The sequence below is a fragment of the Tupaia chinensis genome, unplaced genomic scaffold (genome assembly GCF_000334495.1).
Source record: "Tupaia chinensis unplaced genomic scaffold, TupChi_1.0 Scaffold000688_1, whole genome shotgun sequence".
Lineage (NCBI taxonomy): Eukaryota > Metazoa > Chordata > Mammalia > Scandentia > Tupaiidae > Tupaia > Tupaia belangeri.
Genome location: NW_006160211.1, coordinates 1535421 through 1559485, shown reverse-complemented (window position 1 = coordinate 1559485; position 24065 = coordinate 1535421). Strand labels below are relative to the sequence as shown.

The following is a 24065-nucleotide window of genomic DNA, read 5'->3' as shown; positions in this document are numbered from 1 at the left end:
TCACTTCTCCATTTTTCCTTCTAGAGTTTTGGGTACACACACAGGTGTGCCCGATGTGTATTTTTAGCTGCTGGATCCAGAACAAAACCTGCACAGTTGGCTCTGTGGGATCTGGCTGCCTTACCCATTGTGCCACCACCCATCATTTACATTTTAGAGCTATTTTGCCTCAGATAAAAATTATTTGAGGGCTTTAAAAAGAGTTGTTGGTATTTTTTAAAGTATTATTTATTTATTTAATTACATGCTTTTAAAAAAATTTTGTATTTGACCAGACAGAGATAGAACACAAGAAAGCAAGCCATCAGGTCTAGGACTTGAACCACAGTTGGCCATCTGGGAATCCAGGGCCTTTATCTACCAGGCCACCTGCTGGTCCCAAATATTTGATATTTTGAAGAAAGAGACAAATTGAGCTAAAACTTAAACTTTTAAAGTTTTTTTAAAAAGAAAAGCAATAGAATGTGGAAAGTGTCACCCTAACATATGATCAGTGGCAGATTAATATATACCATATAAGGAGCTTATTTAAAGATTACAAGTAAAAGATGATTAAGGGCAATACAAATGGTTCAGTGATTCCACCACTTGGGAAATAATCCAAGAAAAGAAAAGTCTAAGAATGATCTATTTCAGTATAATGGGGGAAAAAATCTTAATGTCTAATAGTTGGTGAATTGTTAAGCAAATTATTTAATAATAAGAGGCAGCTATCATGTATGTAAGCAAAACAATATGGAAAATTGAGTATTAGTGGAAAAAATACTATATTTTATTACGTAAGTGTTAATTATTATAATAGTTGATAAGCATTTAGATAAAAGACTGAAAAGAATACCACAAATTTTTAAATAATATCTTGGGATAGTGAGAATATAGGTATTTTTTTTCTTTTTCAATTTTCCTTTGAGTACTTTTTTAAAAAGAGAAAAATGTCTATTACCACCTATATATGTATAAATTCATTACAGAATGTACATTCTCATTGTTAGATATAGTAATAAAAGTATTTTGGTATTATTTCTTAACTGAAAAAATTTTATTTCAGGGCTCTATTCTTAATGTCAAAAAGTAACTTTCAGCCTCCCAAACTAAAGGACAAAACAAAATGGTAAGTTAAAGAATGTATAGTTGTTGTAGAATTTTACAGGTGAAGGGACACAGAGTGATTTCCCTTAATTTATTGATTATAAAGCCAAAGCCCAGAGGCATGAAGCTATCTGCCCCAAGTGACCTGATTGACCTGCAGAGCTCTAGTAAGGGTCTGGGCTTATCTTTGTGGTCTGTGCTCTTTCATAACCCACTCTTCTTGCACAACTGAATCATTCCTCACTTTTTTGGCAGCTTCGGTGAGGGAGGTGGTAAGGAACAATTTGAAACAAATACATTAATTAGGATTTTGGAGATTGCCCTTTTTTTTTTTTCTTTTTTTTGGCTCTCTTATCCTTTTACTTCCTTCTGTTCATTACATATTGACTTTCACGGAAGGTGATCTGAAAAGGTTTCCCAGGTACCATAAAATTTCAAATCAATCTCTATTGGTTTTTCTATATCTTTGTTCCATAATACTAGAAAGATTATTACTTTTTTTTTCTAATCTCTTCTTTTTAAAAAAAGTAAGGCAACTTGCCTATCCTTGTAGTCCATAAGGTTGTCATTGCTTGGATGATAAAAATCGAAAACTGTTTTTCTGGTAAAAAGAAACTATGCAAATAAAATTTTCCAAGTTCTTAAATTCAGGAATTCTTTGTCTAGATTACATGGATCATTCAAAGGTCTGTAAGCTCCCCTCACCCCAAATTCTTTATGTATATTCATTTTTCTGGTGAGACAGTCCCAAGCTTATTTCTGAATCTAAGAGGCCCTTCCCCCAAAACAAATTCTGACTGCTTTATGTTTCGTAGCCTGTCTCTGCAGTTTTATTTAGGAGCCAGGCCATGCTGGGGATGATGTCAGGAGTAAAAAGCAAATTGGACTGTGGAAATAAAGGCATTTATATTCTGCTAGCTGTAGTCTTTTGTATTGATAATAATATCTTTCAATTTGTTCTTGCCCTAAGTTCCTGAGCTTCTGGAGTTGGGGAACTTTATGGCAGGAATGGCTGGATATTCTTTCAGGAATGAATGATTATTAGGTATCAACACTAAATTCACAGATTCCAGAGCAGTTATTACCATTGGAGAGTCTTTGCCAAGCTCAGATACTGACTCCTTATTATCTCTGTCATAAGACACCAAATGTAAGGCAGTGATTGACATCTCTGCAGACTCATGGGTGGTTGTTGTCATTACTAAGGTTGTTCGACCTCTTTGGTTCTTGTTCAGTTTTTCTTCCAGTGAATTTTCTCAATGGTAGGGGAAAAACCCCTCTTGGACTAGGACAACTGAAGATTTTCTGCTCAGACTTTACCCTCCTGCCCCCCAGATCTAGCCAGGGTCAGAGTAATCCTCACATCCCATGGAATCTGCTGCACAAAGGGAGAAAAACAGTACTGCTTAACAGTTTGCAGATCACTTCTTCCTGCATACCTCTGAACTCTCAGATTTAACTCCAAAAATTAGGGAAAAATGAATAATCCATCAGATGACCAGAAACCACCGCAGAGGCACAAGAAATATGAGAAGCCAAGAAAATATCTCTCCCCCAAGGGAAAAGAATAACTCCTCCTCATCCTCCACAGACAGTACAAATGAACTCATGGAAATGTCAGATAAAGAATTTAGAATATTCATAGTGATAAAGCTAACAGAGATGCAAGAGAAGAGAGACTACAGACTCTGAAAGATGCAGGAGAAAAGAGACAAGTTCCAGGAGGTGAGGAAGTTTTATCAGATCTGAAAGAAGAAATAAACACCATAAAAAAGAATCAAATAGAATTGTGAGAGATGAAGGCTGTAATACAGGAAAATCAAAACCTCCCTTGAAAATATTAAAAGCAGATTAGTCCATGGAGAAGATTAAATCTCAGATGTAGAAGATAGAACCTCTGGCCTACAAAAATTCACCAAAAAGACTGAGAAGATAACTCAAAAAAGTGAGAATAATGTATAAGTAATACTAAATACCATTAAACGCCCAAACATCCAGATAATCAGTATCCCAGAAAGTGAAGAAAATAGTAAGGGCATTGATAATCTGTTCCATGAAATCCTGGAAGAAAACTTTCCAGACCTAGAGAGGTACTCAAATATCCAAAACTAAGAAATACAAAGGACCCCACATAGAATCAACTCAAGAAGGGGCCAGCAGGTGGTGTGGTGGTTAATTAAGGGTGCTGGATTCCCACATGGCCGATTGCGGTTCAAGTTCCAGACGTGGCGTCTTGGTTTCTCACTCTTCTCTGTCTTTTTCTCTCTCTCTCTGTCCCTCTCTGGTACAATTAAAACTAATTAATTAATTAATTAAAGATAAATAATTCTGTAAGAATCGATCCAAAAAGACCTTCTCCAAGGCACATCATAGCCTGATTGACCAAAACCACAGAGACAAGAGAAACATTAAGTTCCTTTCAAAGGATATCCCATCAGGCTAATCGAATCTCTAATCAGAAACAATGCAAACAAGGAAAGAATGGGAATATTCAAAGTGTTAAGTGAAAAAGAGTTTCAACCAAGAATATGATACCTGGCAAGATTATCCTTCATACGGGAAGAAAAGACAAAAATATTCTCAGATAAACAAAACCTGAAAGAATTTACCAACACCAGACCAGCTCTCCAAGAAGTGCTCAAGGGAGTGTTATACCAGGAAAACTAAAGTCAGACACACAGAAATAAGAGTGCAAAAAGCATCTAAGAGAGGCAGGACATTAGTGAGAAACAGATATGGCTTATTAACTGTTGCTGATGACATGTATAGTATTCACAACTGGATTGGTCTGAGAAGTATTTCATGAGGGGTAAAGTCTTTTTACAAGCAAAATGAGAAATAGTGATTGACTGTTTTAAAAAAATAGAATAATAATAGTAATGATTGGGGAAAACAGAAAAGATACTGAATGTTGAAGCGGGGAGATTAATGTCTTTGTACTGACTGACATGCATGGCATTCCCTTTTGAAAAAGCATTGTAATACACTGTAAAGTTATATGTAATCCAATGTAATATAAAGAAGATTATGATGATAATAATAATAATAATAATAAAAAACATCTAAGAGAATAGCCAACTTAATGGTAGGGACAAGTCCAGGAAGATCAATAATAACTTTGAATGTTAACTTCCAGAATTTAAACAGAAAGATCAGTCCACATTAACACTGCATATTCAATAGAAGAGAGATTAATTTCAGGAGACTGAACTGGTGAAATAGAATTTTTATGACTTTTGACTAAAACATTACTGGTTTTCTTCCATGCTTTGTTATCCAGATTTAAGGATTTTTGTCTTCTCTTCAATTGTTGATAGAGTCATCTACCTACTGTTTAAACTGAAACCTAACCTTTCTTCTGGCTTTAAATTAAGCAAATTTCTCTTAACTTTTTTTTTTTTTTTTTTGGAGAGGTTTTTGCTATAGGGCGCCTGTGCTCGCCAGACAGACAGAGAGAGACATAGAGTCAGAAAGTGAGAAATCACCCCCCAGGGGGTATGGTCACGCCACAATCCCTTCTCCTCCATTCTCCTCTCAGGATCTTGGGCACACACGCACACGTGCCTGGTGTGAGTTTTAAGCCACCAGGTCCAGGACGCGAACCACGGTCGACCACGTGGGAGTCCAGCAACATAGCCATTACGCTAACTGCTGGTTCCCTCTCTTACCGTTTTTATTTTTGATCTATTAAAACTAAAACTTTTTCTTGAAATTAAAAAGTACACTTTAAAAAAAACCTATTTAATGACTACAGTAAGCTATATAGCCCCAGCTAAGTGTACTATAATATGTTCATTCTACTCACTGAGGTTTATGCCTGAAGTCAGACATGTGTTCATGAATATGTATATATCAGTCACACTTACTATTGAAAGTATTTAGATTAAGATCTTTAGTGAATCAATAAAATGTGGGGGGAAAAAGCAGAGCATGGAAAACAAGTCTAGATACCAGAGAGTGTATCTTAGGGTGGGAAATGGCAGAGGTGAGAGATAGGGAATCGAGGGGTGGGGGTGAAGAAGCAAAATGCATAAGAAACAAGAAATGGAAAACTATTTGTTGACCATAATATGTATGGTAATATCCTTGATTGAGTGTATTCTGGATGGAAAATCTCATTTTGTATACTGTTTTGATGTACAGTGAGTGAATGTAAATAAATAAATTTAAAATAAACTTTTTCATTTATTACTAATCAAAAGTGATTCCTTTATTTTCTCTATTCCCACTTCATCAGTGCAGGTGTCAGGAAGACCCTTCTGGTGCTGAAATAGCTCCCTCTTCTTTGCCCTCTCTCCTAAGAAAGTCAGTAGTAGCCTTTTTAGAATTTAAATAGTCTCTTTTGTTACTCACCCTACTTTCATACCATCCAACTGTTGGTATTGCAGAACATGTATATTCTAAGTCAAGCAATGAGAAAAGAACATTTTTGACTCCTAAGTAATTCCTAGGAAAGAAGATAATGAAGATTATAAATCGTATAAATGGCACAGCCTACTGATTTCCATTTAATATTTTTTAGTGTAATTTTTAAAGATTGTGTTACTGTTTTGTTACGTAATTGCATTGGGAGACAAAACTGACCCAGACGTTTCCAAGGAATATACTGTACTTTGATTTAGTTTTTGCCTTACATAGAACTGAACCATAAGAAAAAGTAATGTCTTTAAGACTTTCTAACTGCTTTTTAGTTAATTTTATTTAGTGACACCAAAAACCTAATATTAGTGAAATGTATTTGTACATATCTCTTTTTATTTGAAGGTCATCTACATTCCATAATTTTGTCAAAATAGCTCTAACCAAAAACCCAAAAAAAAGACCAACTGCTGAAAGACTTCTGACTGTAAGTCATTAAAATTATAAAAGATTTCTTGTTGTCATGCAATAATGAACTACTAGAGCAAAAGTATTTAGGTTTTTAAATATGAAAATGATACTGATCTCTTATAATAGGGATTAGCAAATATTTTGAAAGAGGCCAGAGAGTAAATATGTTAGACTTTGTGGGCCATATACTCTCTGTTCCAGCTGCTCAGTTCTGTCCTTGTAGCACAGAAGCAGCCATAGATGCATGGGTATAGTTTTAATACTCAAAACATTATTTACAAAAACAGACAGTGCACTGAATTTTGCATTTTGGCTGTATTTTGCTTATCCCTGTCTTAGAGAAAACAAAAATATTACCATCGTCTAAAATTAATTGCTTTTTCTGCTTCTTATGTAAGTTTATAGAATGCTCTGTGTGTAGATGCATGAATAAAATACTTTTGTATTAGGAAAAGTTAATGATTACAGCAACCTAAGAAATCACCATTTCAATGTCTTGTCTTTTGCATTAACTTAATATTATGGAATTAAATGTATGCAAATGTAGAATATGCATGCTTTTTTAAAATTGTGGTTATGGGCCTACCATAGAATTCTTTTATATATTCGTATAATGACATGAGTAATGAATGTCATTGCTATAGCCAGAATTGTGATTTTACAACTACAGATTAGATAACTTTACATAGAGACATTACTTATATTCTAAATTTATTCCACAAAGGTTCTTTAGTCTTATGATACAAAATTTTGGGTTCTTTGATTAGTATTTTTATGAATGAATTCTCAGTTTATTTGTATTAGTAGGCTGTCATATACTTGTGTCTGCTAGTTACTGAATGAAAAATTGGAAATAACATTTCTTATAAACTGTAGATGTAAAGGCATGTTTGTGAAGTTTTAATTTTGTTTCCCTTTTGCCTAGCATACTTTCGTTGGACAGCCAGGTCTCTCTAGGGCCCTAGCTGTCGAACTGTTGGACAAAGTGAACAATCCAGACAACCATGCACATTACACTGAAGGAGATGATGATGACTTTGAGGTGAGGAAAAGTTTGTGGTCTAATGTTTGAAAATCATGTGGCTATAAACTTTGTCTTCTGATTAATTTTTTTCAACATGTGTAAACAGATTAACTACAAGCATTAATTAGCAATGTAAACTGCAATTAACCCGCATATATGTGTAATTTTTATTATGAGAAAATATACATGATGTAACCAGTCAATTTTCTTAATCCTGGTTTTTCTTAGTATCTCTTTTCTTAGTTTGGTTTGCCTGAAGTTTTTAAGAGGTAGCTGAGATTAAAATTAGGTGTGTGTCTCCTCCTTTTCAGAAATCCAAAGGTGCTTTTTCTTCTCACTAGATTCCATCTGAGTAGTGGGAGTTTGATCTTCCTATACAGTGTGTATAAATGGTATCTGTTTCCAAAGAAATGAAGGTTTTAAGAACAGTGCTTTTGACTTAGAGAACAAAAGTTTAGCCACAGCACAGGTGCATATTGCTTTTCACAAGAGACTTCTTAGAAATTCAATAGGTCAGACCAGCAGTTAGCGTAATGGCTATGTCGCTGGACTCCCACATTGTCGACCACGGTTCGCATCCCAGACCCAGTGGCTTAAAACTCACGCCGGGTGCATTTGTGTGCGTGCCCAAGATTCCGAGAGGAGAATGGAGAAGGGATTGCGGCATGGCCATCCTTTCTGAGGGGTGATTTCTCGCTTTCTGTCTGTCTGTCTGTCTCTGTCTCTGTCTGGCGAGCACACGCACCCTATAGCAAAAAAACTCTTAAAAAAAAATGAAATTCAATAGGTCATTTTTGCAATTTCTCTTTTTAGTACATGTCATTAATGGAATATAGTTAATTTTAAAGAAGTATGTTGAAAATTTGACCATTTCTAGTGCTTCTTTAAAACTTATTTTGTTTCTATATATAGGGTTATTTATGTTTATTCTCTGAAAATATAGAATTATATTGTAGGATTATTTAGAATGTATTATATATAACACTGTAACTTGCATATCAGGACTGACTTTCTGCTTATTGGCAGGCACCTGTTTATGCCTATATATAACACAACTGTATTTTTTCACTATTGTTTGTTTCTCTGTGTTGTTTCCTCTCTTTTTACAATTCCTTTTTATTTCTGTTTTTCTGAATCTGTCTCTTCCTCTCTTTTTGCCTATATTTCCCTTTATATCTCTGCTTATACTGCTAGCACAAATATAGAACTACGGTTTACATATTATTTCTTTTACATTTTTAAGAGTTATTTAAATTTTATTTGCTACTATTATTATTATTATTTAATTTGACTAGAGAGAGTCACAGAGAGAGAGAGAAAGCTGAAGTGAGGAAACAAGCCGCCAGGTCTAGGATTGAACCATGGTTGGCCATGTGGGAGTGCTTTAACCACCATACCACCTGCCGGCTCCTATGTGTTATTTATTTATTTTCTAATGTATGATTTGGGGTTTATTTTTTCCCATTTTGGATTTATTTTTAAATTCTTCAGTCCTTAAAGACTTGACTCTTTACGTGGGCTTTGGTGGAGGAGGAGGGGCAGCACCTACAGGTCTGAATCAGGGTGGAGGCGGTTGTCCTTTTGAGCTTCATGAGACCAGTTCCTGATCACCTTGCTGTGAATGGCGCAACTCACACAGTGATGCAGCTTCACACACAGCTTGGGGAGCACATAGGGATCGAAGACACTTGCTTTGGAGATGTCCCTGACAGCAGCAGCCTCCACTGTGTTTTGGATGACTAACTTCTTAGTAGCCTTGTCCTTGGGCTCACCTCAGGTGCAGTTCGTGCAGTGAATAGGCTGCACATTGCAAGGGCCGTTGTTCCTTCTTCGTTATCTTGGAAGCGAGGCCTCTAGAGAGCCCTACGTGTTATTTCTTAAAGGAAATTGTCTGTTTCACGTGGTTAAGTTTTAACTTACTTCTTAGTATGATGAAAATTGTCAATCCTCATTAGTACGCATTGTGTATGTCAAGTATTAGACTAAATACTTTTTATGGTAACTCATCTAATAATCAGAAATGTAATAGGTACAGTTATTAATATCCTCACTTTACAAATGAAGAAATGAGGGCTAAAGAATGGTCACACACAGCTTGGGGAGCACATAGGGATCGAAGACACTTGCTTTGGAGATGTCCCTGACAGCAGCAGCCTCCACTGTGTTTTGGATGACTAACTTCTTAGTAGCCTTGTCCTTGGGCTCACCTCAGGTGCAGTTCGTGCAGTGAATAGGCTGCACATTGCAAGGGCCGTTGTTCCTTCTTCGTTATCTTGGAAGCGAGGCCTCTAGAGAGCCCTACGTGTTATTTCTTAAAGGAAATTGTCTGTTTCACGTGGTTAAGTTTTAACTTACTTCTTAGTATGATGAAAATTGTCAATCCTCATTAGTACGCATTGTGTATGTCAAGTATTAGACTAAATACTTTTTATGGTAACTCATCTAATAATCAGAAATGTAATAGGTACAGTTATTAATATCCTCACTTTACAAATGAAGAAATGAGGGCTAAAGAATGGAAGTAATTTCTCCAAGGTCACATGACTAATATGTGATGAAATCAGGACTCAAATCCAAGAAAACCTACACTGAAGCTTACTCTCTTAGTTACATATTTAATAAAAATAGTTATTAGACAGTCTGATTAATCTTTGTTTTCTCATCAACTAGTATATAGCATAATCTTATCATATAGTAATTACTCAATGAATATTTTGTCAAATGTTAAGTGACCCTTAATTGAAAATATTAAATAAATAAGCTAGCTGTAAATAAATAGACTTTTGTCCTACTTGAATCATTATTCTCAAACTTAGGAATCCCATGATGATTAAAAAATTATTAAAACTATTATAGAATAAATGTGGAACCAGACTGGTTACCTGATTCCCCACTTAGTATTTCATTGATAATATTATTATTTAATAACTCCTCTTGGGACCAGTGGTTGGCATAATGGCTATGTTGCTGGACTCCTATGTACTTAACCACAGTTTGAGTCCCGGACCGGTGGCCTTAAACTCAACACTGGGCGCGTGTGCCTCCATGCCCAAGATCCTAAGAGGAGAATGGAGGAGAAGGGATGCGGCGTGACCATCCCCCCTAGGGGGGTGATTTCTCGCTTTCTGTCTCTCTGTCTGTCTCTGTCTTTCTGGTGAGCACATGCACCCTATAGCAAAAATCTCTCTAAAAAAAGAGCCTCTAGGACATAACTCTGAGATTTCTCTCAAAATTAAAGGATCATGGAGGCAAAGAAAAACTGACAAAGGAGATTGATAAGAAACATTGAAAGGAGGAGAGGAGAGATTTCCTGAGAACTGCCAGGAAGTTAAAAACCAGTCATTGGATTTAGGTAGCAGTGACAGATGACTTTAATAAGAATAATTTTTGGGGCCAGCAGACGGCATGGTGATTAAGGTGCTGGACACTTCCACATGGCCGACCACAGTTCGAGTCCTGGACATGGTAGCTTGCTTTCTCATTTTCCTTCTCTCTCTCTCTCTCTCTTTATGTCTCTCTCTGGTCAAATTAAAATAAACGAATGAATAAGTAAAATTAAATAAATATTCTTTTTAAAAAAAGAATAATTTTCAAGCAGTGGAGGGGAAACTAGATTGAAGTGGTTTGAAAAACAAGTATAGTAATTCATTGATAATATTTAGTTGTGACAGAGGTAGGATAGGGCAGTAGCTGGAGGAGAATGAGTTGGAGAGGGACTTGTTTTGTTTATTCATTCTTTCATTGCTTTTTTTTTGTTTGGGTGAGCTTAAACAGGATTAAATGCTTATGAAAAGGATGTAATAGTTAGAAAATCTGAAAGAAGCAAGATGGATGGGCAGAGTCCCTGAGAAGGAAAAAGCTAGGATGTGTAGAGTGTGACAACAGACTTGATCTTAGGTAAAGTAATGCTTCTTTTTCATTAGATAAAAGAATAGTTGATGATGCAGGTAGTGATTTCTGGTTTTTGTTTTTTCTGTGAAGGAAGTGGCAAGATCATCTCCTGAAAATGGGAAGGAAAATGGGTAGGTTAGAAAAGTGTGGAGAAGGTGAGAAATAGTAACTGAGAAGAATGGGTGGGTTAAATGGCGAGAGAAGTCTTTGTCGGTAAAATTGAGGGCTCAGATGAGAAATTTTTAGTGTATTCCACTGATTTCCATCAAGCAGTGCCTGATATCACAGATGTAAACCCAAAGGTTTATCCAGGGTTGACATTTTGCTATGCCAACACACTGAAGAACAGTGGGACAAAGGACATTCAGGATATTGGCAATAAATTGCTTGTGATTATGGACTTCCAGATATAAACTGGATAGGAAAAAGAGTGGATAGGAAAGATGCTGGTAGAGGGTGAGAAAGTAACAGATCCAAGGCCTTGATATTCCAATAGAAACATTAAACAAATGTAATGAGAATAAGAGAGTAAGCTCAAATGGTCAGAGATTTGGTGTATGGTATGAATTTGTATAGCTGATGACCGGCCCCATGGTGTGATTTTAGAATTGAAGATGCATTGAAGTATGGCATGTGAGAATGTCTTTAAAGATGAGGTCAGAAAACTTATGTCCAGAATAATGTTTTCACTTGGGATTATTTTAAAATAACAATAAATTGCAGGAGGAAACGTGCAATTGTCAGAGACAGGGGTTGGGAGAAGGCATCCCCAGTGGTGTGTGATCATGCCATAATCCCGGTCGTGTGGGATCCAACTGTGAATTATCAGGCCACAGGGCTAGCCATCACCTGGGCTTTTGAAACCTTCGGTGTTATTGTGGGTCTTTAAACAAAAATCATTTGAGCCACTTTCAAAGCCCTCAGTGACTGAGAGTGAGTTGTCAGAAGTTTGGTAGATAGAAGTCGAGCTGAAGGCATAGCTTCCAAGGAGCAGGAGCTTGCACAAGAGAGTACAAGCAGTTTGCGTTTTGGTTGGCCTACTATGGTATTCTTATTTAATCTCCTTAGGCCAGTATTTTTTCCATCTATACTCTCTTCACATACTTAACATATTACTCTTAAAGCTGACTCTGGCAGTGCTATAAAAATCTCCAAAAAATTCTTTACTCCAGCTAAATAATAACCAACCCTCACTTTGCACAAATACTCACAGTTTCCTTTTTCTTCTTTGCATCCCTTTGTTCATATTCCTTCTACTGTCTAGAGTGCTTTTCCCACAGCACTTACAGATACTTCAAGGGTCCAGATGAAACTACAGCTCTATCACATAGAACTACAATTCTCTGTCAGGTCATTTCTCCCTCTGCTATATAGGAACCTATTATATCTTCTTAAGGAATGGTACTTAGCATTCTCTAATATTATAAGTATTTGTGTGCTTTGTCTTCCTGCACTGAATTTAAGCTCTTTGAAGACAAATTTGTGTCTGACTTTTTTTTTTTTTTAAATCCCTGTAGTACTGGGGCTAGCAGGTGATGTGGTGGTTAAGGCGCTGACTCACACATGGCCAACCACGGTTCAAGTCCCAGACCTAGTGGCTTGCTTTCTCACTTCCTCTCTGTCTGTCTCTGTGTCTCCTTCTGGTCATATTAAAATCAGTAAAATAAGTAAATAAATTACTATTTTTAAAAAGTCCCTTTAGTATTTTATGTAGTTATAAATTTGGAACAAGTAAATAAACTCTTGAATTGTTAGTTTCTATTGTATTTGCTTTGTGTTTACTTTATAATTAACTTTATTAATAGATACTTATATGTGTTAGTAAATGACCATTTAATTAAAAAGAAAAAGCTTGACCTTTGAATGTCATTGAAGATTTTTCAGTGTGTGTTATGTTTGTATTTACAGCCCCATGCAGTCATTCGTCACACCATTCGATCTACAAACAGAAATGCCAGAGCTGAGCGGACAGCTTCAGAAATAAATTGTATGTATGTTTTCCGTTCGTGTTTGTGGAGGGTTGACCTGGATATACTTGCATTTTTTGTGGAATAATAAAATCTCAGGTTAATGAAGCTGCAAACTTTAACATATCACAGTACTTCTAATTTGGGGTTGTTTTTCTAGTTTTGATACAACTTTCTTGGCTTATAATTTCTAAATCGTTTTTATTTTTTAATTACAAAGGCAGTCAGACCCTTTACTGAAAATTTGCTAGGTGAAAAAAATAGAAAATTAACATTACACATAATGACATAATCCCAAACTAATCCATAGTTAATATTTTGCTATTTTTAAAATGTTTCTCCATATGTATTTCTACATGGTTGAATTTACACATGAAATTTTAGTTAAAATGGAAGTATTTTCCACATATTAGCATAACATGTTTAATGGTGCATTCTGTTTCATTAGTTAATATGTTTTAGTTAGGTCCATATTATTGAACGTTTGGGTTGGTTTCAGTTTTTTTTTTTTTTTTTTGAGAGATTTTCACTGTAGGGCGCGTGCGCTCGCCAGACAGACAGAGAGAGACATAGAGACAGAAAGCGAGAAATCACTCCCCAGGGGGGATGGTCACGCCGCAATCCCTTCTCCATTCTCCTCTCGGGATCTTGGGCACGCACGCACACGCACCCGGCGTGAGTTTTAAGCCACCGGGTCCGGGACACGAACCGCAGTCGACTACGTGGGAGTCCAGCGACATAGCCATTATGCTAACTGCTGGTTCCCTTGGTTTCAGTTTTTTAGTAAGATTAAAACCAATATAAGTCTTTCCTAAAACAAATATTTAAAAGAAGAGATTACTTTGTTATTTAATAAAGTAATCATTGACAGATAAAATATCAACAATGTGTCACTTTAGCCACAGTAAATTATAACCACAGATATGGGTTTATCAAATGTATACCGTTTCAAGAGATTTAAAGTCATTTACAATAAAATATTTGATGTACAAAATACGAGTAAAATTGTGAACCATAATTCAGAAGATAATTTATTAAATATTTGAGCTAATTATGGAATTTTTGTGGGTGAGCATTTTGTTTTCTGGGAAAGTTTTCTTAAACCCAAACATTTCTAGCTTTCTGGGCAGTTTTAGAAATCTAGATCACTAGAATGTCTTTCCCATATCCATTTTTTTCAATCATATCTTTTCACAAGTAAACCAGTAATTCAAGATTTAGTATCTTTGTTAGTGTCCAGATTGCTGATATCTTCTTTTACCATTACATTAATGCAATCTGAAGCTAACTCTGTGAGCCTCAAACCAGACAGAAAAGTAGCTAAGTTGATATTCCACTGTAAAGCTGTACCCTTTATTTTATGCAGCTATATAGTATTCCATTAATGTAGTCTAATTTTTCTTTCTTTTCCTGTTTAGTTTTTTTGTTTTATATCATATTTAGCAAAGCCTTCATAATTCTGAATTTGTTTGAGAAGTTTTGTATGATTACTTCTTGTATTTTTACAACTTTATTTTTAAAAATACTTAAATTTTGGCCTAGCCATGGTAGTGCATGCTTGTAAACATTGCTACTTGGCAGACTGAGGCCAGATGAGAGGCCAGTTTTGGTTCCCAGCGGAGTGGGCTGAGCACAGTGGAATTCACCTGTAGTCCCAGTTACTCAGGAGACTAAGGCAGGAAGATTGTGACAAAGTGAGATTCTATTAAAAAAAAATAAATAAATAAACTTTGGAAAATCTTTGGTATAAAGTATTTGGTAGAGGGTATGAAGTATGGATTCAGCTTTAGTTTCTAAATCACTATCCATTTCTCTCAATGCTAATCATTAGAAACTTAATCTTAATTCTAGCCATGGATTTGGTTTGCCATCTTTATTGTATACTGAGTTCCCATACATATATTAGAACTGCTTCTGGAAATTCTTTTGGGTTGCATTAATATTTCTATTCTTGTGCCAGTAGCATGCTTCTGATTATTACATCCTTATAATACTTGTTAAAAACTGTTAAGACTAATTCTCCTCTTGCTCTACCCCCCAACCCACATACATACCTTGGTGCTATTCTTTTTATTATGATAGTTGATTCTTGTATTTTCCTCACCTTAAGAATCAACTTGCCTACTTTTTAAAAAGTATCTGTTTTTATTGAGATCTCATTAAAGTTATATACTAACTTTGGGAGAGTTGATTGATATCTTTATGATGGTCAATCTTCTTAACCAGAATAGGTCTTTTTAAGGAAGTTTTAAAATTTAATTCTTTCAGGAGTGTCCAGAGTACTAATAAGTACCCTCATGAAATGAGCTTTTTGTGTTTCTTTCTTTCTTTTTTTCTTTTTTTTTTGCATTAGAGACATGAGTTCCCTAGAGAGAGACAGACAGAGACAGTGAGAGGGAAAGTGAGAAATCACCCCCCGGGGGGATGGCCACGCTATAATCCCTTCTTCTCCTTTCTCCTCCCGGGATCTTTAGGGCAAATACCCACGAGCCCGGCATGATTTTCAAGCCACTGGGTGCGAGAGTCCAGTCCAGCGATGTAATTTTTTTTTTTTTTTTGGAGAGGTTTTTGCTACAGGGCGCATGCACTTGCCAGAAAGACAGAGACACATAGAGACAAGAAGTGAGAAATCACCTCCCAGGGGGGATGGCCACACCGCAATTCCTTCTCCTCCTTTCTCCTCTCAGGATCTTGGGCACGCATGCACATGTGCCTGGCGTGAGTTTAAACCACCGGGTCTGGGACTCGAACCATGGTCTACGTGGGAGTCCAGCGACAAAGCCATTATACTAACTGCTGGTCCCGAGCTTTTTGTGTTTCAAGAGCCAGATAGAAAGTGGTAGAGTTTAAGTACTTTATTAATGATTTCTCTTTAAATTTTTTCAAGTTTTCTTAGATTTTGTACATACCTTGGTTCTATTGTTTTCTGGGTTTTTTTAATTTTAAATTTATTTACTTTACATTCATTCACTGAACATCATCACAACATACAAAATGCAATTTCCTATTCAGAATACACTATATAATGGCTTAATTATACATGTTATTATCAATAAATAATTTTCCATTTCTTATTTCTTATATATATAAAATATATGTATATATTGTAATATATATGGCCATTTTCTAAGTTATTTTTGTTTGTGTGTGTGTGTGTGTGTGTGTGTGTATATATAACCTTCTGCCATTTCTCACCTTCCTCCCACACTGTCTCTGGTATCTACAGTTGCTTTCCATTCCTTCCCCCCACACACATTTTATTGATTCATAAACTATCTTAATTAATCTAACTACTTTCAGGAGGAAGTTCAGCTGATATATCCATACCTGTGAGCATATGTTTTTCTTTAGGCTTGAAGCTCTATGAGTAGAATGAATATACAATAAAGTAGCACCTAGCTGAGGCTATCTAGCTTACTGTGGTCATTGAATAGGTATTTTTTAATATATATTTTAATTTCAAGAAAGGCGATTTTAGCTTTAATAAATCAAAATCAAAAAATGTTAAGAAAACTTTGCTTAAGACTTAAAGTCAAGAGACAGGTTAGGATTCTGTTCAAATAATAGGCACTTGAACCTATTGACAGCTCAAGAGAAGACAAAAATTCTTAAATCTGGAAAACAAAGCATAGAAGAAAATCAGTGATGTTTTAGTCAAAAGTCATAAAATTCTATTTCACCAGTTCAGTCTCATATACTTTTATCTTCTATTGTCATCTGATCTTTCTGTTTAAATTCTGGAAGGTAGCATTCAACTCTGGACTTGTCCCTTCCATTAAGCTGGCCATTTTCTAAGTTGTTTTTGAACTCTTATTTCTTTGTGTTTGTATTTAGTTTTCCCAATATAGCACTTCAGAACTTCTTGGAGAGCTGGTCTGGTATTGGAAAACTCTTTCAGATTCCATTGTTTTTTGTTTCAGTTTTGAAATTGAGTTGGTAGCTTGTACACTGTCAAATGATTAGGTCTTAAGTATGCTGTGTCTTAAGTATACTGTGTGATAGGTTTTTAAATATGTATTCACTGAAGTAACTACCCCCCCCATCTCAATATATAGAGCATTGCCAGGATTTCAAATGACACTCTCGTGCATCTTCACAACTAGTACTCTTCCTTCCTATACTTTCTGGCCCCTCTCCTGCCCAGGCTGATCACGATTCTGCTGTTACCATAGTTTGGTTTTTACCTGATCTTGACTTTCAGATAAATCAGATCATACAGTATTTACTCTTTGGTGCCTGGTTTCTTTTTGTTCAGCATTATGTCTATGAAAGTTATTCATGTTAAGTATAGCAATAATCCATTGTGTTCATTGTAGTGTAACATTTTATTTTATATTTAAACCACAATTTATCCATTCTTTTGTTGATTGGCATTTGCTTTGTTTCTAGCTTTCATTGCCGTGACTACTGTAAGCATTTTTACCGTGTGCTTTTAGTGGGCTTAATACTATTACAAACCTGGCCTAATCAGTGTAAGACCACCAGTGACAAATGTATAGTTCGTATTTTTGTGACTCCTTCTAGAGAGGGGGAACACACACCAGAGGAACCATGTAGCAGCTCATTATACAAAGGAAAAAAAGAGGTATAGGAGGATATTTTTAGGAAGAGAGAGTTCAGGTGAAATGTAAGTTATGGCTTAAAGCAAAATAGGGTTGTGTATGGAAAATTGAACACCAGGCCCGTGTGGTGAAAACAGACCCAGGGATGTATTTTCTTGGAAACCTGAAGTGTTAGGTTCAGAAATTCCTTATTTGAAGTTTTGCATCTGGGTTGGAAATTGAGTCTGCTTCTCTGTGTCAGTGACTTAGATCTTCTAAGCAAGAATAGGATGATTCATTGTGGTGTATTTTATTTCATAGCAAAGTTTCTGACAGTCTGTTGTTTTAGAAAGTGAGAGTTCTCATTAAGAAATCAGTGTAATTCTAAGGGAGGGTCATTATGTGAAACTTTACATATAAAGAATTTCCTTAGAAGAAGCATTGTTTCTTGTTGGCTTTGCATCAGATTTGTGCCTGTCCTACCAGCCCTGAGGAATAGCAAATAGAAGGCATATTTCTTTATCAACCTGATCCAGATATGAGTATATTAATTACCTAATTTTAAAAATTTGCTTATCATCTGAAAAGTCTATAGTAGTTGAGCCCAATTGCCTAAGAAATCAACTAATTACAAGGAATTGATAACAAAGGAAGCTGAAAGGTAATCACAAAGCAGGTGAAGTAACAGGCCCAACAGTTGGTTTAATTATATGATTTTAGCTAACTTGTGAGTAAATTTCAGAGGGTTGTTGAAAGAACTCACTAAGATCGCAAAGAACAATATTAAAAATAGGGGTTCTACAGGTATCACAATTAAGAGGTAAAAAAGTGTCAGTAATACAACATTTTCAGTTGGCAAAGAGAGGAAAAATATAGCTAGGAAAATTAAGCGTTGTAGTATGCAGGTTGATGTATGAGTCAGTGGCTTCAGTAATTGCTCTGTGAGTCTTTAACAGATGTTCCATTTCATGTAGTTATCTTCTTGGTCTAGTAGACTTGGGTAGAATTTGTCTTTTTACTGTGACCTGCTTTGGAAAGATTTGTTGTCATCTCTGGTTTAAGGTATCCTGCTGAGACAATCTTTCAGTGACTTAAGGTTGAGAGATATAAATACAGGGGTCAACATCCTATTTTACCATTGTGTTAGTTATTAACCATACCTGGCAAACTTCTGTTTATTGAGCTTGGAGGACAGTTTTCTAGAAGATGACCTATGAATTTTAAATCATGTGAAGATTATTTCAGAGGAAATGCTCTTTAGAACTGTTTGAATATAAAACTGTCCATACTTTGTAAGTCTCAGCTCTTAGACAATGTAGAAACTGGAATTGGGGGCAGTATTCCCAAATGATCAGATGGTTGGTTTTTGGTTCATTGATAGGTTCATTGATAGGAAGGTAATTGGCTCACTACAGGCAAAGTAAGAAAACAGAACAGAACCCCTTAGACTGAGGAAGTCTTTGTGAAACTTTACCCATGTAAGTTTGAAAATTCCATTTGTCTTTTTTATCCTATCTGAAGACTGAGATGATAAAGGCAGTGGAGATTTTGAGTAAGGTGTATTGTATTACGAATCTCCGTAAAAATGGTTCTAGAGAAATGAGTGTTTCCATCTTTAGAGACTTAGAGATTTCAAGATTAGAGAAATACAAACTAATGCAACTTTTGTGCGTCTGCGTGTGTCATTGTTAAAGTTGAGACTTTTTGACCAGTTTTTTCATTCTAGAAATACAAACATAATCACTAGAAACTTTGTTGACAGAAAAGCTATTTGTGAAAAATAATCTGAAGTATAAGATACTTACGTGATCCTCTATATCAGTATATTTTTAAGCTGCAGATTACAACCCAGTGTATTTCCTCAGTTCAGATTTTTAACAATATGTAAGTTATTATACCATGAAACATTTATGTTTTTTTATTTAACAGTTCTTGTAAAAATTTTGTGAAAGAGAGAAACGTGTACTCTCAGTAGTAGCTCACATCACAGTCCCCCTGAAACCTTCCCAGACAGTCAGGATCACAAGCACATACATGTGTGCCCAGCACGTACAAGTTAACCCAGGAATTGAACTCTGATCTTCCACATGGCTTCAAGCATTGTAGAGTATTGCACTACTGCTGCACCACCACAGCTTGGGCATGTTTATTAGCAATTTAACTGATGTGTCTACATGCATTTTTCTTTGTTTTGTTGGGTTGTCGGAGAAGGCATGATATATTTTTCTAGATTTTTCTATGCAAAGATGCATCATGAGTTTTTCAACAGCCCTATATTTGGGGTTCATTGAACTTAGATCTATGAGTTGATTTTTGGGGGGTAAAATTTGGAAAACATTTGGCCACTATTCTAAATTTCTACCCAATCTCTCGCCTCTGTTTCTGGGACTCCAATTACATGTTAGACCTCTTGATGTTGTTTCATGGTCATTAAAACTTTGTTCTTTTTTTTTCTTTCCCTTCCTTCCTATCCATATAGAAGACTTTTTTGTTATGTGTATTTCAGTTTTGTTTCTGAGGCCATGACTTTAAGTTTGCTGGCCTTTGCTTCTGTAGTGTTCAATGTGCTATTAATATTAAGCCCATATGCTAAATTTACCTCTGATAAAGTATCTTTAATATCTAAAGGTTCAGTCACACACACACACACACACACACATATAAAATAACCACATGCATTTATATACAGCACACACATACAGTTTGTGCTTGTGATATTTTCCATCTGCTCACTTATTATGTCCATCTTTTCTCCTAAACCCTTGAGCATCATTATATTAATTGTTGTTCTAAACTCCTCATCTACTTATTTCAACACTGGTGTCATCTCTGAGTCTGTTTCTTTTTTTTTTCCCCCCCAGATGGTTATGGTTCCTATTGTCTAATTTCTTCACTGAAATGTCTAGTATGTTTTATTATATTTTGGGTGATGTAATATAACGTTGAGCATCTAGATTTTGTCCTTTCTTTAATGAGCTAATTACCAGGTAGGTCAACTTGATCCTTTCAAGACTCCTGTCAAGTTTCATTATTCAGCAATTCACTCCTCTGGGTAGAAACTTATTTATCTTTCCTGATACTGTGTTATCTCCAGAAGCGCCTGGTGCTTTACCAGCTATTTTCTGATATACCTTGCATAATCTTACTTTGCTCTAAGTAGTCTGCTAAAATCTTAAGAAGATCCCTTTACATCTTTTTAGAGTGCCTTCTTTGTATAATTTTCTTATTTCTGTTACTCTTCCCTTCAAATTCCCACTGCTTAAACAACTCCAGTTTGATCTTTGTTTCATCCAGCTAGTGAGACTGTCTTTTGGCTTCACTTTTTTTGTACCCCAATTTGCAAAGAGCCCTCAGGCAGAAAGCCAAGGAGAATATGTGTCTTACCACCATGTGTTTCCTTTCTCTCAAGGATTGCAGCCCTGTGAGGTCTGTTGTCTGTTGCCCTAGTCAGGTGCTCAAATGGCTTTTGTGTGCACACACAAACGCACATGCATATTTGTGTTACATGTACGTAACTGCTTACAGCAGAAGAGTAAGTTCAATTCCTATTACTATGTTATGTCATATCATCTTTTGGAGATTAATGAGGATATATAATTGAAGGAGTCCCTGGATTTCATGCTCAAGGTGCATCCTAGGTACTACCAGGATTTTTTCTTTTTTAAAACTAGGGATACAGTCTACCAAAAAAAGTAGAGACTCTAGCATTCTGTGCTGTAAGTCATGTCTATAAGTTTAGGCTAGTCATAAGAATTTTTTTTTAATGATTCCTTTTCTTACACATTAAAACAAACCATCTTAAATGTTTATCCTATTATAAATGAAATCTTCCATTTTGTTTTCAATAACTAATGTAGATATATTAGGATGCAGTTGATATTTCATTTGTATCTTTAATCCAAATTTATGAAACTAATTTTCTTTTGGAATGTTCAAAAAAGAATTGTTTAATTGTATATATTATCATCATTATTTTTTTTAATTGACCAAGAGAAACAGAGGTGGGCGTGAGAAACCAAGCCACCAAGTCCAGGACTTGAACCGTGGGCAGCCATATGAGGGTCCAGTGCCTCATCCACCATAGCCACCTGCCAGCCCCTTTCTAGGAATTTTTAAATTTTTAAAAAATAATATGAGAAAGTGATACTTGATCCAGCTGTACTGGCATAAACAGAAGGACACTGCTGCTTGTGTCTGAGGCCATGCAGAAGACTTGGGTTCAGTCCAACATCTGCCCTAAACAGGCTGGACTTGGTGGTGCACAACCGTGGTCCTCATTAGGAGGTAGGAGGCAAGAGGGTCCTGGCATTGGGAGACCCTTTGAAAAAAATACCTAACTCTCTGTGTCCTTCTCTGTTCTTTTCTGTCTTGTTCCCAAATAATCTCTTTCTTAAAAATACATTTTTAAAATTTCATTTTTATCTTTTATAATCCCTTGCTACACCCACTTGCCAGTATTTCTCGTTTTGACCGAGACAGATTTCAGCTTATCTCTGTCTCAGGAGTGAAGTGGTTCTTTATGAATTAATGGCAGTAGTTCTTGAATTTAAAATGTTTTAATTATGTTAAATAAGTCATGGATGAGCCAAGGACTTTTTATTTGAGGTTTTGTTTTTTTTTTTAAGATACATACTGTGTTCTATGAAATGTCTTCTAATCTTTTATCGTTATGACTTACTGTTTTTGTTCATGGTGATGAATCATGTCAGTACTTTGTATTGCTTTTTATAACTCTCATTTTTAGGGATAAAGACAACTGGATCCTATTTGAAAGTACTTTTTAATATATATTTTGTTTGCTAAAATTATATTTAGAAATGTATCTTTATGATGCAATTGTGTTTAAAATTTTTGTTTGACTTTTTAATCATATTAAATTTTAGAATTTTAAATGCTATATATTTTTGAGTAGGTTAGAAACCATCTTTTCCTTTGTTTTAGAATATTTTTCATATGGGACTGGCCAGTGGCGTGGTGGTTAGGGTTCTAGATTCCCACCTGGCCAACAATGGTTCAAGTCCCAGACCTAGTGGCTTGCTTTCTCACTTTCTTCACTCTCTCTCTCTCACTCTATCCCTCTCTGATCAAATTAAATAAATAAAGTTAAATAAAATAAAAAAGAATATTTCATATAAAATAAGTTTCACTTTGGGCTAGCCGGAGGTGTGGTTAAGGTACTGGATTCCACATGACTGACTGTGTGGTTCAAGTCCTAGACTGGTGACTTGTGAAAAGCACTAGGCCCATGAGCACATGTGCCCAAAGTCTTGAAAAGAGAAATGGAGGAGAGGGATTAAAGCATGACCATCCCCCGTGGGGGTGCTTTCTCATTTTTGCCCTCTCTCTCTCTTTGTCCAGCAAAAGCACACATGCCCTCTAGCAATTTTTAATAATAATAATAATGTTACTCTGAATTGAGAAACTTCTGAAATCTGCCTGGCCAGGCCAAATAAAACACACATTTAGTAAAATATTATATTAGCTTCCTGCATATTATTACATTTAATTTAACAGAAATCATTTGTTCTTTTTAGATAATTTATAGCTACTTTTGTTTGTTTCATGTCTGCTGAAGCTATAGCTTGAATTAGTACAAAACAGCAACTGCAGTGTAGAAAACATCCTTAAAGTTTTTCCTTATAGTCATCTATTTTTAATTAATTTCTTCAAATCATTTTTTACCAAAAAAGAAACGGTTTAACTTCTTAATTCCAGCCAAGAGTTAAGTAGAGATGCTAGTATGATCCCAGGTTGTTGTCTTTATTGTTATTGGTGGGGGGGGGGGGGGGAGTAGAGTTGGGAGGTAAGCAAAAAGAAAGACGTGCTCTTATAGTAAAAAATAAAAAGATTTTTGTGTTTTCTTTTTTCTCCTCTCCATCCTGCTTCCCAAATAATAAGCTGCTCATTACTTTTCAGCCTCTTAAGATGCTCAGTTTGTGAAACTCTGTTATATATTTTTGCAGTTGACAAATTGCAGTTTGAACCTCCTCTGAGAAAAGAAACAGAAGCACGGGATGAAATGGTAAGAATTGTTGACTTTCATGATATTTTCTCATTAAAATTCAAGTAAACTTAAAATTAGGTATACTTTGGCTAAGGAACAAAATAATATACTTTGTGATGTTTTGAATATTGAGTCTCATAAGTATTTTACACATTAAAGATTAGAAGAGTTTATAGTTGGGTTTATTTGGACTAGAATTTGTTTTAAAAATTATTTTATTTAACTTTATTTATGTATTTATTCATTTGTTTATTTCAGTTTGACCAGAGAAGGACAGAGTAAGAGAGAGAGAGAGAGAGAGCGTGAGAAAGCAAGCCACCAGGTCCGGGACTCAAACCGCTTTCGGCCATGTGGAAATCCAGCGCCTTTAATCACCACGCCACCTGCTGGCCCCTGGACTAGGATTTAAATGATATATTATTTCAGCCATTCTTTTAAAAATTTTTAAATGTATGTATTTATTTTCATGAGAGAAAGAAAGTGCCATGCTTTGAACCCACAGTTGGCGTAATGGTTGTCTCTGGACTCCCATGTAGCCGATCACGGTTTGAGTCCCGGACCTAGCCGTTTAAACTCATGCCAGGCACATATGCGTCCGTACCCCAGATCCTGAGAGGAGAATGGAGGAGAGGCGTGGCCATCCCCCCTGGGGGGTGATTTCTCACTTTGTCTCTCTGTCTCTCTCTGTCTTTCTGGCAAGCACATGCACCCTACAGCAA

The 24065-nt window shown here is 35.8% G+C and overlaps 1 protein-coding gene across 2 annotated transcripts in view; it reads left to right on the top strand.

Annotated features, from left to right (window-relative positions):
* MAP4K5 (mitogen-activated protein kinase kinase kinase kinase 5) overlaps positions 1–24065 on the top strand; it is a 127940-nt gene that overhangs the window by 66651 nt on the left and 37224 nt on the right. For both annotated transcript variants that reach the window (XM_006160516.3, XM_014592427.2), the window contains exons 10-14: positions 1049–1111; positions 5854–5935; positions 6845–6961; positions 12743–12821; positions 23306–23364. In XM_006160516.3, the coding sequence (XP_006160578.1) occupies positions 1049–1111; positions 5854–5935; positions 6845–6961; positions 12743–12821; positions 23306–23364 (400 nt within the window). The remainder of the gene's footprint in view (positions 1–1048; positions 1112–5853; positions 5936–6844; positions 6962–12742; positions 12822–23305; positions 23365–24065) is intronic.